The following is a 16,278-nucleotide window of genomic DNA, read 5'->3' as shown; positions in this document are numbered from 1 at the left end:
GATATTATTAAGTGGAAAGATAAATAACTGCTATGCTTTTTCTAACACTCAGGTTCGGGTTTTACGGCAAAGACTCACCGCCATCACATCACCAATCACTCCTGTCACCACAAGCCCCAGCATAAACATAAGCTTTACAAATACGTACAAAATACCCATTTTAGCCATTCAAGTTCAACAACGCTCATTTCGGACTTAAGTCTATATTAGCATATTGTCCATTTAACACTTACTCCAGTTAGGGCTAGGCACAATTCACGAATTTCTGCCTAATGAAGGAATAATTATTTTGAATGAACTCAACTCGAGCATGGTTCCGATTCTAACATGCATGCTGACACACCTGCATAAATATATACCTTCGCGTTCACCCAAGGAAGCAGGTAATATGTAAATCAGGATGGAGCACATTAAACCTCATTCGCTGTTTGCAAAGAACGCGCCTCGCGTCCGGACAGATTATTGGTCAGTAAAACTCATGAATATCACTGAAAGCACGAGGAAGGTATGCCCATTGCATGGCTTCCTCGCATTGCTCAAGCGCTGCCCTCAGAGGGCGAAGTCGTCGCCATGCGGGGCAAGGTTAGTTGAAGGTGAAGCCCACAGGATGCTAGACTGTTCATCAATCCAAGGCAACTTCCGTAAGTGCATTTCAGTTATGGTTCACGACTTATTTACTCACTAATGCGAGACGTGGTATCTTTGAGGCAAATTGCGACTGTACAATCGCGATTGCGATTGTGTTATTTCAAATTTTCTCAAAGGCTACGGTGACGATGTTCACTTTGCAGTAAAATGTCCGCGCAAAAGTGGTTTGATTAAATTTTTCAAAAAAGTTTCCAACCAAAATCAAAACACTGGTTTTTTAGAAATGTGTGTGAATTTTACTTGTTCCAGGGACAATCGCAAGAAATGGCAGAATAAAATGCTGATCGAAATATTTTATAGAAGTGATGGCTGACTTTTAACAAAAAGATTCTGCAGAGCACTGCTCTTTTGTGCAAACTTTCTTCGATAATGTTCGTTTATTCTCAAGCTAATTTAACCAACCATTGACACCCTTTAGAAAATTTTTAGGTCTGAACCGCTTCTAAAATTCAAGTTACTGTACAGATGAAATGGAAAAAAATAAGAAATATGATAATATGGGAAAATGTGAAGCCTTAGCCCTATTCGAAACACTTACGTTAGGGATCTCCAATTAAAATATCCATCTAAGATATGGAGCAATGTAGAGTGGTTACACTGTTGTCGCATATTTTTCAATAAAGCAATATTTTTGTGGATTTTTATTTCCAGAGAACAATTTTGTGGATTTCAACCATTTTTTATACTTGTCTGCATCACACGTATAATTCACTCTTTTTCGAAAAATCTGCAATTTTTTTAATTCTGCTATGCGGCTATTAAATAAACTTTAGAAGTAACAAGTGGAAATGGGTCAACTTTGAGAAGAAATTATAGTGGTTACGGCTAGAATTGCTGTCAAACAGGATATCAGTCACTTACGGCCACTTCGAAGTACTAGACTTATCGCATGTGTTCAATATAAAGTAACAACCATAAGCACTTGGAAGACTGCATGTAATGTTTTTCCAATTCTGCATACCATAAATTTTAGAGTCGTGGGAAATTTTCTACAAAGCAAACATACTGCAAATTATTTCGCTGTTGCGATTGCCTCATTTTACAAGGTTCAAAAATCTTTATCCATTATGTTGTGAGATAGTCCGCCAAAAATTCCCATACTGTCGAAATTGATAGATGTATTTGTTCGTATTATTCTAACTTTGAGAAAATTCTGTATTCTTAAATTGATATCTTTAGTGTTTTTTACATTCATCTGACTATCGTTGCATTTTATGCATTTGGACCAGTGTTATCCAAGAAATTACTTATAATTTCTCTATCAGTAGGCACACTCCTATCAGTCCTTCTGACCTGCGCGGCAACAGTCCAGTCGATCTGCCAATTCCCCGAGTTTTTATTACTTTCAAGCACAAATATCTGGTGGTCCAGTCCGCTCACTCATCGAACTTCCCAATATCACGCAGTCTCCTCCTCTTTCTTCGCCCAGCTCACAGTAAGGGGAGATCTGCGCAAAATGATCCTCTCCTACCCCGTTGAGCCTTCACCACGGTCTACTCAATACTTTCCCAATCAATATTCCCTCCATGACAAGGCGCTGATGAATAAAAATTCTTCAACATCTACAATACATGTCGATCTGCGGTGCCAGCATGTTGTCGACAAAGCCACGGAAACATACGCGGCTGAACTTCTGACGCCAAATTTCAGGTGAGATGGACAAAAAATGTGAAATGTTTTTAGCAAAATTTTTAGGCTTGTGGGCACAAATTCTTATAAGACAGAGAGTTTTAGAAGATTTTAAAAGTTTACAAGCCGCTTGTAGTTTACATTTTATCAATTTTTTGGAGAAAGCTCTTTTCAATAGGCACTTCAAATCGGAGCTTTTATATGCGATCAGTCTTTTACATAAGTTAAGCTTTTTGGTGTTGAAAAGACCTGCCTTCTATTATTTAAAATAACTTAATTTCTAACGAAGTTTTTTGGTTTTTTCTAAATGAGTGCGTGGATTAGATTTAGGAGGAATATTTGATAAAATGGTAATATGCACAGAAATATAAAGTACGAGCGGAAAGTGTACAAGTTTTTAAAAGATCTTGTTCGCAGGAGATTATTGCGCATGTTCCTTGCAGGATATTTAATGTAGGAATAATCTAAACCGTTTTATGCATTGGGACACATATCACATGGCATCATTAACATCTCACGAATATGTTGTCAAAGCACAAATATCCACATTGCATCGAAATACTTTTGTAAAACAAGTATTTAATGAACCTTCATGCCACCGACATTAGTTTATAAATGATGATTTTTGTGATTAAACCCAAAAATGGCTATCAGAACAATTGCAAAAAATTGTCTTTATAACTTATGAAAATGCAGTTGGAAAAAACGTTAAGAGTAGAGCGAAAAGTTTATGATCGACCGTGAGATCACTTAGACGTAAATAGTTATTTTAAAAGAGTTCTTTTTAACAGGAACTTTTGAGGTGGAATAATGCTAATTCAGCTAATAGTTAAATATTTACGTGGAGTAAATTTTGTCATGTTTAATGGTAAGCTAAAAAATAAGCGGTTACTGTCCAAAACGAATTTGCATAAAAAGGCAGTGAAAAAACCTAGATGCCAATTGGGAGAAAAACTGAAAGCACACGGCGAATCATGCAAGAACTGCTGATGAGCCAAACCATCCAGGAGTTAAATTTACATTCTAACTTAAACCATCATTTGCGAATGGAAGAATTTCCACTTTTCCATTGGGTTGGACTAACTCAAAATTATTCCCAAATTAACCAGTAATATGCTACTATTTTCTAGTTTACCTTTATTAAAATTTTCAAAAGCATTATTGATGTTGCACCTTTTATTGTCTAAGTGATTTTGAATAAGGGTAAGGCAGTGTTCAAAGCTTTCACGCAATGCTTGCCACTCGGTAAGATGGTAAAACGTAGCAACATTCCAGTCCAAATAATAATATACTTGCCTGATTTTGAGCAAGAAAAACGACTTGCTGCAGAATCATTATAATCTAGAAAAAGAATGTTTAGGTGAAGAGGTGGTAAAGCGATTTTCTCATTTTTAAAACAGGTTCCTGTACATATGCATGCGGTTCCAAATTTTTGATAGGAGTCCGCTCACGGAAGTCTTCGAGCTTATTCAAGGTACGCCTAGAAAACTTAAGGCTGATAGTAGTTAAAGAGCTAAATATATTGCTTCCATTTTTTGTGACCATAATGGGTGGGATTTTTTCAGGGGAAGGCACAACAACCCCATCCGACTGTGCAACTTCTGTAAATAATCCCCACCGCAGCCTGTGGATACGTAAGGCATTTTATTTAAAACGCGAGGATTTTTCTGTGTTCATTTGAAATAAAAAAGTGGGCAAGATTAATAATGAATACAAACAACAAATGCCTCATGAAATACTGTTTTGCTGAAAATAAACAAATGTATCAGAATTGGAAGAGAAAGGAGGCATAATAATCCTTCTCACAATATGTTAATTTTAGTTAGAAGTTCGAATTTGATATTAACATCCACAATTGCTTGTTCTTTCTTTAAGAAACGCATTATCCACATCTTGGAAATGTTCCATTAATTCGTCCTTATACTTGGATGTTTTCTGTATCATGTAGAGGCAGAACACCACTTACATCATTTAATTTTTCTTGATTAACTTGAAAAGTGTTTATGCATACTCTGGCCACGAACGCTCGCTTCTATGAAAGTAAGCAAGAACTGGACAAGTAATAGGAAAGACTCCTCTTACAGTCAAGTCCTTTCTTTAACTCGAAGCCAAAACCCTCTATTAGTCTAACCATATTAAACACAATTCATACGTATCACAATATTCATAGGTAACATACACCATTTTGACATTTAGCAAATTTGTCAAAGTACGTATCAAGGTATCGTCGGAGCAGGTGTCCAATTGTTGGTGGTTTTCAAGCAAAAAACTTCATTAAAATGAATTCCAAATCAGTAAGTACCTTCATATCCAAAAGGATTTTTCAGTAAATAGTTTTGTCGCAAAACAATGCTTTTTGGCTTCATTATACCATCATTGCAATAGAAGCATAATTGTGTTGTTCCTCCAGCAAATCTGCACCTCCTCTGTGTATGCAACTGTTGACTCGGAGTGCATTCGTGGTGAAGGAATCGAAATGCATTTTAATGAGCCCGGTTGCAATCCCTTTGAGTCCACTTTGGGTGGGTTGAACTATCCTTTTGACGTGTAGCACAGCTCAATGTAAAGTTAGGAGAGACCAAATTATTGATGTACTGAAACCATGAAGTAACGTGTAGACTATTGTTGTTGATAGGGGCCGTACTTTTCTTTTCACCTTCCTATCTTAAAAGCCCAACGCGTGCTTTTTATGACCCGAATTTTCGGTATTTATTTTACCTATTTTTCGAAAGCACGGTAGATAATCCAGTAGCGCTATAGAGTAGGTAAAAGAAGTTTAGTGTTTATAGACGTCTGTTGAATAGTTTATAATTTCCCAAATTTTAATCTTTATTACTCAAAGTAAGGCCTCAAACTCATGCAATAAAGCCAACTGAATGAATTAAATCGGAATGAGGTGCTTTTAATGGTAGATCTTACCCTTGTTATCAGCTTAAACGAACTATTTTGTTAATTAGACACACTATTTTCGTAGTTTATAATGGGATGGTACCTGTGAGTGAAGCATTCCATGATTTGTTAATTTTACTAACTATTCAAGGAAAATTTGATTCTAAGCAGTAGTAAGGAATGCTGAAGAACATAAAGTGGACACTGAATAACTTTTACTTGTAATATTCACGATATTATTTTGTCATTGCGGAAACATAAATGCATTTTTAACAGGAACTTGGATAGAGCAAGACAATAACCCAATTCAGTAACTAACTTTGGTCAGTGCCCGAAAATTGGGATTATTAACATTGCATTGTTTTAATCTCAAGTGACCAAATTTATGTGCTTTGTTCAATGGGTCGAAATGGGGAACGTCAATACAATTCTTTTTAAAGAAAAAAGTCCAACAGAATACATCGTGGCAAGTATGGTAGGTAAAGGCAGACTTTACTGTAACTTTTACGCCTTGTATATTATTGTAACCTTTTAATGAAGTTTTATTACTCTAGACTCATTGTTAAAATAACTGAAAGAGTAGCCATATGTCTCAACTTCCATTTAAAGGTTTGAAAATATTTAGAAACAAACCCTCTAAAACAAGTCCTCTTGATTGATATGTAATAATGCTTTCAAAAGTTTAATGTCCTTTTGGTGTTTTAATCTTGAGTTTGGCAGATAAGGTCGCCAATGCAGCACATTATTAGGAAAAGGATAACAAGGAATCCATATTAGGTATTTAAATAGATGTCCAGAAGAGGGTTATATGCATAACGTTGGGATAGTTGGCTGTCAGATTGCTCTTTGGTAATTATAATGTCTTTAGTAATTCACTCAGTTTAAAACAACAACCGTATCGAGATCAAGGCGGGTAAATTGTCACAGGTAGCAAAATGAATGTAATTATTACCTAAACCGGATTCCCTTACACAAGAGGTGAAGAACCGCAATAATCGTCACTGTAAATGAAATCGGATATTCTGAATGTTTTCCAGTTCTACCAGGAGGCGCCAACACAGGTAGACACTGTGAACAATGAATATGGTAGCTTTGCGAAGGTCTACATAGGTCTGGGCATTTTCCGGCCCACGGCTCAGAGTACAAAAGATGGCGCTAACGTCGCATATCCGGCCTATCTTTACGACCTCGAGCCTTTTGACATGACTGCAAAGACGTCGCCAGCGGCTTTCTACGAGGTTCAAATGAGGGGAGCTTGTATGTGCATATTTATGTTGCCTCACTGGGCTTTTGTTAAATTTGAGGACTACAAAGGCCAGGTAAAAAGTCCTTCAGAATTCTAGGTAAAGAATTGATAAATTTGTCTTCAGGGAAAACCATTGTGGCAGTATTTCTAAGAAATAAAATGGCCTGAAATTTCAATGCATCTTTTCTGCGAGTTGTACATCAATCTACTAGCTTACCCATGTCTCATATGGAAGTAACCCAATCATACGTATAAGTACGCTTTAAGAAGGGAATATTAATCACGGGCAACTTGCACCACACTTCAACATCTCTAAGAATTTACATCGCCGGTCTAATTGACCCTAGACATCCACTCAGGATAATCCTCACAACTATGCGTAGTGGCAATTTGAAGTAACATGGTTGCATAAAAGAAGTTTCGACACCAATTGGCAATTGTGATTCAGTATTAGCACAACATTTGCCGGTAATTTTATCACTTAAAATGCATTCACTTTATTATTAAATGTCATTATTATATCAAATTAGTAAAATCATGAAGTTGATTTATGCTGCAGTTTAGAGCTCAATGTGTAAGTAACTGAACTTAATAGCAAAATGCTGATGGCGATGGCCACGGCAATCTCGGTTTAGAAGCTTGAATTTTGGCAACCAATGACTCAGAAGTGTTGCTTCTGTGGATAAACTAATGGTCGCAAAAATCAAGCAGTTGTGTAGTCACCACAAAAGAGTTCTGCATATTCCAAAATAAGCATGAAGTAGCAGAAACCCGGTTAACAAAACTAAAATCGGACAATAGCACACAATATGCAAACAGAATGCTTCAATCTGAGTGATCGACTTCCCTCAAAAAGAATTAGGACTATTTCCACTCCAATTTGGTCTGTTTCCTCATGCTATGCAATGTTACTGCGCAGTTGTGTCTTTAACATTGTAGAGGTTTGCAGAATGGTTTTAATTCTTGTCGACTTAGACCTCTCAGAGGGCATATGGCAATGCAACCCAAAAGCATACATTGACTTGCACCGAACTAAAGCGTCGTAAATAAATGTGTTTCGGTCTATATTATTCCATTATGCTGCATGAGAACGTTAAAAATAAGCCAAATATATTTTTAAAAAAATTATCGAAACTCACCTAAAGGAAATGAATCCCATGGAACAGTGTTGTTTAAGGGTTGTCATTGAAAATCAAATGAGGTATGAAATGGTAATACCCATCAGGATGTCACACAATGCGAGTGGATGGGGTTAGTGCAAAGTCGACTAATTCACGTTTCATTTGATTTTGCCCCATATCTTAAAATAGACGAGCTACAAAATGCTCACTTTAAATCAGATAATGAGTCTGATGTGGCTTCCAGTCTTAAGTACAGAATGTTGCTTAGTGTTATGTAAAAAGGACGTTGCCTAAAGTTAATGGGAGAGAAGTGCACCTTTTTTCAAAATAAACAAGAATATGCAATAATAATAGTGCAAAAAAATTAGAACACGAATGAAAAATCAATCTTTATAGTCTTCATAAAGTGACAGCAATGGCTATGCACATAATTCAACAATGAGGGGCTAATGCCAAATCTTAGAAACAGTAGACAAATCGAAATTACAAAAAAATTCTCTATCAAATTTGTGACTATTAAATTTGGTAGTAGTATATAAAAATAGATTTAACGTACGATAGGACTGCAAAAATTGTCATCTACAATAAGTTACCACACTGTGCCAAATTTCAGTATTTTGCACGCTGAAGTGTGGCAGAATACGCTAATGTTAGAACTTGGAAAGGGAAAAAGTAGTAAACAAATTACAGTTTAAATGATAATTTGAGCTTTATGTAGATACTTGCCGAAGAAAGACCTGGTGCTTGATAGACGTTGACTTGGAATCAATCATCTGCTCGAAAGCAGTAAAGTAAATCTGCCAATGTCATCAAATTAAAATTTTTGCCAAATTTTATTTTAACTTTCAATTTAACACGCAAATATTATTGTAAAGTGCAAGACTGATAGAAACTTTAGCTTCGATCTAGTCTATTTTACGGGTGGTAACCTGATTTTGAACCTTCTTCACTTTATGCAGTTGGAGTCTGCGATGATGAATTGGAACAGTGTGAAAGAGGATGCAACGCAGATGCTCGAAATCGTCTATTTTGTAGACGATCCTGTCCCTCAGCTCAAAGAGAATGCAGTGAGTGTTTGTAATAAAGTAATTTGAATTGGGTTTCTACTTTAAGGAGATTGAAAGTCACTTTCAACTTATGCTATTCGCCACAAAGAGATTGTTCGGAGTAGGCGCTAGAGGTATGGTAAATCTCGTGCTTAAGAGAGTCGGTTGCAGTAACAAAGTAAGGACATTCATGCTGTTTCATAAAAAGATACTTGAAAATTGTAATTCAGATAAGTACGTCGATTAATATTTCGAAAGTATTCCAAAGATTTAGGAAACAATGTAAATGAAGTAAAATCATATTCTTGAGTAGACTGATATTTAAATCAGGATCGGGTAGCTGACGCCATTTATATATTTTAAAGCTACGAACCTCAATAAAAATCGTTCAAAGTGGTCATGTTGTTAAAAAATGCTTTTACCATTGGACATCATCATGATGGCACGGTGCAGTACAGATTAATTGTGTATTTTCTGGGGAATTTCGTTCAAATAATCTACTTTTGTGTTCCCATTAAGTTCATGCAATCTTCCTACCTTGAGCATATTCATGAGGCGAAGATGCCTCCGAAATATAAATGAGATCTTCTTGTTTATTGTCTAACATCCCACTTAATACAAATATGTGCTACAACAGTTAAGTTGAAGTTGTAGCTTACGAGGCTGGTGATTTGCTGACGATTCAGATGATGTCATACAGAATTGCTTAGCACTGAACACTTTTGCATTTGCGCCGATAAGCACTATATTTTGTAGCGTTTAACAGAAATACTTTGCAACAAAATACCTCTGTAATTTTTTACTGCTTTAAAATACGGATCGTATAGAATCTGTAAAAAGTTTCCATTTCATTATTGACTTAATGCGTGGTTTCGGAGGCTGGAGGGACAGAAGAAAGCTGCTGCCACTAGAACGTTTTCCAAATTATCTCCCTCGGCACTTTCCAAGATTCTATAAAGCCACATTTGTCTGCTTGTCAAAGACATCCATCGCAAACACTTTTGTGCCAATCAAATGAGTTATATGAATATTCAATGAAGTTATTTATGTTGACAGGTTGCACGTAATGCCGGAGAGTTTCGCGGCACTTATAACAACAATGTTGGACAGCAAACTGTTTGAAAAAATATAGGATAAATGTCATCGCGTCTAGCGTTGATTATGGAAGTAGAATGATTGCAACGTAGTGGATACATTAAAAGATGAATTTAAAAGCACATATTGTAGACTTTAAAGCCTATTTAAAAGACGACAAGTTAGAAGGAATGGGCGATTTTTGCATGTATGAGGTGACCTCGACACTGTCTGAAGGTCTATATCAAATGACCTTAGGTATTTTGGAATAATTCGTGTAACCATTTATGAACTGAATTACGTCCGCAAACTAGCATACCTAATATTAGATGTACCACTTACCAGCATTGATGCCTCATGTATGACAAAATAATGGCGTCATCCTTTGAAAACTTTTGAGACAGGTTTACCAAATTAGGGAATGATGTCCAATTCATGTCTATTTTAAACCATAAGGTTATTTTTAGCTTACTAATTAAAAACGTTACTTTGGAATGTGGAAACTCAACTGTAATGGCCCTCTTCATAATAGTCAAATACTTATTGCAGTTCAAAGGAACAATAGGCGAAATCGCTGCTGACACTCAAACACGATTCACTGTCAAATCTTCTCTCGTAATTCCCCACCGAATAAACCTTAAAGTTTCCAACCCAACGTACCTGTATGCATTATGGCGAAGACAATTTTGAAGTTTCCTAGCGCAATTAAGATTGCAATTGTTTTGTAGATTGGAGTTCTATTTTACCCTACCACTAAGCGATTGTTTTTCCGAGACCGAAAATAAATTCTTTTATCTGTAAGAAAGCCAAACCCTTAATTTATTCATTGTGCAAATAGATGGTCAAAAAATTCTGAAAATAAAAGGCTCCTCCAATTATTTTTGCAAAATTCTTTTTGAAAATATTTGAAACATTTTACATTTAACTTTCCATTAACAAATGAATTTCGGTAGTAATTTAGCTTTTTTATCTTGATGACTCGCGTTAGTGGATTTCTTTATGAGTGGAAGAGATTTATCTGCTTTACAAAGGTCCTACCTTGGAAGAGTCAGGGAAATATTAGATTTACTTTGTTTCATTCTCTCCATTGAGCTTGCCAGAATCAAAACTAATGAAATACCGACATAAAAGTGGTAACTTTGTCGTAAATTAAGTATAATGTAACCAAAAACGAATTTCATGATGATTGTATTCTATTATTTTAATCGTGTAGAAGAAAGAAAAATATTTACAATGTTCACCCGGAGCCTGCTTTAAAATGGATTAAAGTAAAATGTCAACCCTAGACAAACTATGGTGATTAACAGAACCCACTAATGGTTGTGTTACTCAGTGAAACTGAATAAACTCTCATTTATGCGCTACTCCCGAATCAGGTTATCTCAATTGATGCTACCTTTTAGTTGTAAGAATTAGCGTTAAGCTCCTTTAATTTACAATTAACTACTTAATTCTGGGTTAATTCGAGTTTGTTTAATGCAATCTCCTCAGTCACAAGGATCAGCATTTTTGAAGAAACATTTTAAACAGATAGCGTTTTTGTCAGGAAGCGAAGTCAATTTTGGGTTTGAGTGGTTTACTAAGAAAAAGGTGGACCTGATCATTTTTAGCGTTTGATGTTCATTTAAGCAGAGCAGCAACCTCAGCATAGGACTTTTAAATTAAAAAAGACCTCGCCTAGAGATTGTTCATTTTTTGGCTGCGTACAAATTGCTAACAGATTTTAAAGGATGAATTAGTAAATAAATCGAAGCACAAAGAAAGCTAGTGGACTCAAGTATTAAATCAGACTCGAGTGTAACTTGCTTTAAGATAAGATTATTTTTAAGAAATAATATTAAAATCATCACTGCTTTCAGATCAGAACTTAACGCCTATTTTGGTACTGAGATTACTTGAAGCATTACAAGAACTAGTTTATGCTATTCCTATTACTAAATCATCTAGCATCGAAAATAAACTATCGTAAAGCCATGCTTTGGTTAAATAGTTACACCAGTCGTCAGTCCAAAGGTTTGTTCCTTCAAATGTGTTAGTAAAAATGGTAATCTGACTAAAGTATGTTATCATACCATTAATTTAGGCATGACCCACAGCGATTCGTGCGAGATCAACGCCTCCTACCGGGGTTTTTGGCTCCTCATCGACCCTCTCCCCAGTGCACCTGGGCAGAGTGAACCGCGTCCGCACTTGCGAAAGCTGATTGACATCTCAGATAGAACCGTGACCTTTGCTAATGTGTTAGGTGATGAGACATTCTACGAGTTCTCCTGCCTTCGGGAGGCGAGCGAAATCGTTCCCGACTGGTACATCCTCGAGGGCAGAGAGCTGCAGCCAGGGTGGTTAGTTCGTTTGTGGTTGTTAAGACACACTCGGTTCACTGGACTCCCTTATTAAACGATAGATTAATGGATGCTCACATTTTGACTGTTGTAATCATTGTGTTGTCCAGGTTTTTCATTTTTTTCCCACCCCATTTAGGATGAGAGTTCTGATTTTAATATATTTTGAGTAGAATGAAACTGGTTTTAATGAAAAGTCTTGTACATTGCGGAGTACGGTGGCTTCAAACTGACACCGAATGTTTTTAATTTGACGCTGCTTAAAATATGTTCATCGGACTTTAATTTGGTGACAGCAAGTGGTAGTACCCAAGTTATCATTGCATAGACACGATGTTCCAGCAATGAAGATGTCATAGGGTACCGTAGTTGTTAAAAACACTGCTATTTTGACAGTATAATGGTTAAAAGACCATAAGGATAGGGGTGTGGTTAAAAGCATTACCATCTAAATGCTACAACGAGAGCGACAAAAATTGTCTCCCGCTCATGCAAAAATGCGTAATGTCAACTGAGAGAGAGGATATTTTCCAAACGTTGACAAAATAATCCCATTTTAACCCTAACAGCAATTTAGCAGCTTCCCAAACTTAGAGAACAAAGTCTTTTCAATTACGCGGAGTATGTGCTGACTTTTAAAAAGATGGGTGACCCAGTTATGCACATATCACCAATTATTACGTACCATTATTCCATTTTTATAAACTGTAATCCATGACTTATAGTTCTCATTAATATGCGCTTTCTGTGCGTTTCAGTGTACATGAATCTAGATGCTAATAAGTTTTACATCCACTTTGTCAATATCTTCTAATATTTATGATATTTTGGTTGCAGTTTGCAAGAGATCTCATTAAGAAATTCATATTCCAAAGGATGTAGCCATTTTGTGTGAAATATTTGTGGATGTATTTTATATACCTTGTATTAAGCCACCCAAGAGATGTCTGCCTTGAGGTCTATCAAAATAGGCCAATATTTTCCAACGAGGCACCAAATACAAATACCCTGCTATTTCGACTATGTAAGTTACCAATTTTTTCGTTGCGCTAAATTATTTGTACTTGTATTTGACTGAGGAAAATTTCGCTTTTACATCAAAAATACCACTAAGTGGCACAAAAAATTCTACTGTAATAAGTAAAACAAAAATTGTTGGGCTTATGAAAATTGAGTCCTGATAAATACAGCATTCTCCTTCTCCTCGGTTCAGCTTTTGAGTATGTTCGGCAGTAAACGCCCAGCTATGAAAGACTTATTAATTTGCACATACTGCTTCCATTAAACTGTGGTGGAGGTCCACCGACCCTTAAATTAGTACTTGATGGCAAAAAATGAGACGCCATTGCTGTTGGTGGTTGCAGACACGCGAAAACGCCTTTCCACACAAATGTACTGTTAGGTTATATGAGTTTGGATTATCCGGAACCTGCAATTCACATGAACTTATTGAGATTGAGAGTACTGAATTGGAATGCCCTTGATTAGCTTTGCAGACCAAATTGGTTTATTCAGTAGTGAAGTAATTCTATTAGTTCTTAACAGTGGATTGTGGTTCGAGGGTATAAAAATGCACCTGTTCTGTTAATCCCATTGCACTTTTATTACTTTAACCCACAGAAAAGTGGCATTCTCTGGTTTTACAAGAATAATTTTTATTGTGCAAGGCTTAAGCTTGGGTTTATGGCTGCAGCAGCACTTTCTACGATTTTCTAGTAATCTTTCTGCGATAATTGTATGTGAAAAAGTTTTAAGGGACGTGTTTGTTACTGTGGATAAAATGTCATTGCAGCAAAGATTTTTTTGATAAGACGATGGGTTTTTAATTAATTATGAGTAGTGGCATTTAGAAGCAGCCTATTTTATACTCATTGGGAAAGAGGTACTAAAAGTGTTTCTTATAAATGACATTTTTCTAGCTGGCAAATCCAATTTCCCAAGCTATTTACCTTTTTAGATACATTTTAGACCATTCCATGCAGAAACTTTCCCAATTTACTGCAATATAAACGAGCTTATTCTTTTAGCCAAGAGTGAGAAGCAAGGTGTCGATGTCTCAAGTTTGTGCACATTCCCCGATGATTCGGGGAGCATGAAGCAGCGGAGGCCTCAGATTTTGGTTAGGCAATTTAGACGTCAAGGTGAGATACTCAAAATTAGCAGGGAATTTAATCAGCTTTCTAAAATGCATCAATAAAAAGTGACATATTAGTCAGTTTCCTTATATACACAGCAGTTAAGTGTACACGTCATTTAACACAAAAGGATCCGATCTCCAGTGGATACAATAGCAAACGATAACAATGCTGCGATAATTATGAAAAGAAGCTCCATTGATTTGAAGGATAGCAATACTAAAATAACACGGCATGAACATTCCATTAACAACTGAATTATAAATAACCAAAATACCCTTGTCCATTAATTCCACTTTCTTTTATAAACAGCCTCACATTCTTTTATTCACTTCAAGCCTTGGTTCCACATTACAACGCTAAAATGGACCGATAGTGTGACTAAAATTAATTTTTCCTAACATCGCCTGAGATTTATCAGCTTTGACGTCCTAGTGGTCTACGATCTTAAGGTAGCAGCATCCTCTAAGGAGTCGCTATTAGAAAATAACTGCAGTTACACCTTTATTCTGATGAAATCGATGCTTCACCAAAGAGAAATATCATTTTTGAGTCTATTTTATATTGGAGTCAATCTGTGTGTAGCCAAGTACTGCTAAAGTAATCTGCTTCAGCATCCCCCAGCGATTGTCTGTGAAACTATGCTACTGTCAACTACAACCATTTGGGACTTTCGCTCGTCAATCACTCTCCATGAATGCACTGTTAAAAGAAAACGAAGATTTCTTGCCTTTCGTAACTAGTGGTTAAGTTTTATGAGGAAGTGGCGATTTCAAAGCCAACCAACATAACATTGAATAATACATCCGCAACTCGAATGTGATTTTAACTTAAAGTGATGCTAGTAGGGATGAGGAATTTAACAGTCGTCTTTTAGGAAATAATGCACTCTTTATTAACAGAACGCTTGTTTTAAAATATTCAAAATATGGTTCAATTTAAAATGATGGCGACTTTTAACGAACTTCGGTTGTCAACTTTTCAGAAAAGTTTTGAATCTAACTTTATTGAATAATATTCATACACTATGCACCCTTTCTATGCTATTGCTACCTCAAACATGTAACAGGCAACCGTTTCAAGAAATCGTATTGCCAGGAGTTTCGAGAAACGGTAGTGATATTCCTTATTAGGACTTTAAAAATTCGTATAATTCTCAACATTAGATATTGAAAGTTGACAATCCCATTTCAATGGTCAGTTCCAAAAAAGCAACTTAAAATAAAAACTGAGGTAATTTTGCATTTCAAATTTTCATTCGGACACAAATTTCTAGGTTCAGCTATGAGTCCCTTCTTTATGCATTTGGGAAGCAACGCGATCCTAGTTTACCTTTCTTTTGAGGTGCGCATTACTCTAGACTATTATTTATTTGCACATTTGCGCATTTTAGATACTTTTGGGTCTCCTAATGGAAGGATTTTTAATACATCAAAATGCGAAATCTATCAGATCAAACTTCAAGGCTCTATTAGACTTCGGGCACAATTTTTCAGCAACTTGATCACCGCTCAAGCAGCACGTCAATTCAATGCTTTTACGGCACAAGGCGGCGAAGAAAGAGAGGCTGGAAGTCACCTTGCGTGGAGTCGCACAGATTCCACTTTCCTGCCCGAAATGGTTTCCTGTGGAATTGAGTTGTCCGACTTCAATCCACGACTTGGAACAACGGGTGAATTCGATGGACTTTTGCGTTTAAAATCTAGTTGCTCCGTTGATCCTTTCTCGAAATTTACAAACACTGGTAAGTTTACATCCAAATTGCTTCATGGTTATACCGTCCGAAAACGAAGTCTTTTTTAACCCTGATATTGCTAACGGGAGATGTGAAAGAATATCTTCAAAGAAAATTTAATCACAGAAATTTTCAACCCGCAAAATTTAAATAAATAAAACTCGAGTATATCCTGTTTGCTGCGTATCAGATAGCTCTTTTCTTTTCAGTTTCTCGCAAAAATAAGCTAAAAATTGTAGTAGGTACCGAATTATTACCCTTTCTTTTTTATTTTGCGACGTGTTTCTACTTTTAAAACCATCAATTAATCATTGAGACTTTAATGAACGCAACCATAAAATGAACTTTAAATCAAAGAACAGAAAAAGGTTTTGACTGAAAACGAATGGACAACGAGTTTGATATTTTTCTTA

The 16,278-nt window shown here is 36.1% G+C and overlaps 1 protein-coding gene across 1 annotated transcript; it reads left to right on the top strand. All coding sequences in view use genetic code 11, as the record gives it.

Moving 5' to 3' along the window:
- Positions 1-400: 400 nt before the first annotated feature.
- EGR_08078 (hypothetical protein) lies at positions 401-15,933 on the top strand (the record flags this gene model as incomplete). Its single annotated transcript, XM_024497327.1, has 13 exons — positions 401-641; positions 1,917-2,298; positions 3,678-3,751; positions 3,843-3,911; positions 4,474-4,571; positions 4,688-4,799; positions 5,541-5,641; positions 6,204-6,423; positions 8,493-8,600; positions 11,737-11,995; positions 12,928-13,019; positions 14,023-14,136; positions 15,524-15,933. 13 exons carry the CDS (start codon positions 401-403, stop codon positions 15,931-15,933), a joined length of 2,280 nt encoding a protein of 759 aa, XP_024348265.1.
- Positions 15,934-16,278: the final 345 nt, after the last annotated feature.

Source organism: Echinococcus granulosus (genome assembly GCF_000524195.1).
Source record: "Echinococcus granulosus chromosome Unknown EG_S00095, whole genome shotgun sequence".
Taxonomy (NCBI): domain Eukaryota; kingdom Metazoa; phylum Platyhelminthes; class Cestoda; order Cyclophyllidea; family Taeniidae; genus Echinococcus; species Echinococcus granulosus.
This window is presented reverse-complemented; position numbering and strand designations above follow the sequence as displayed.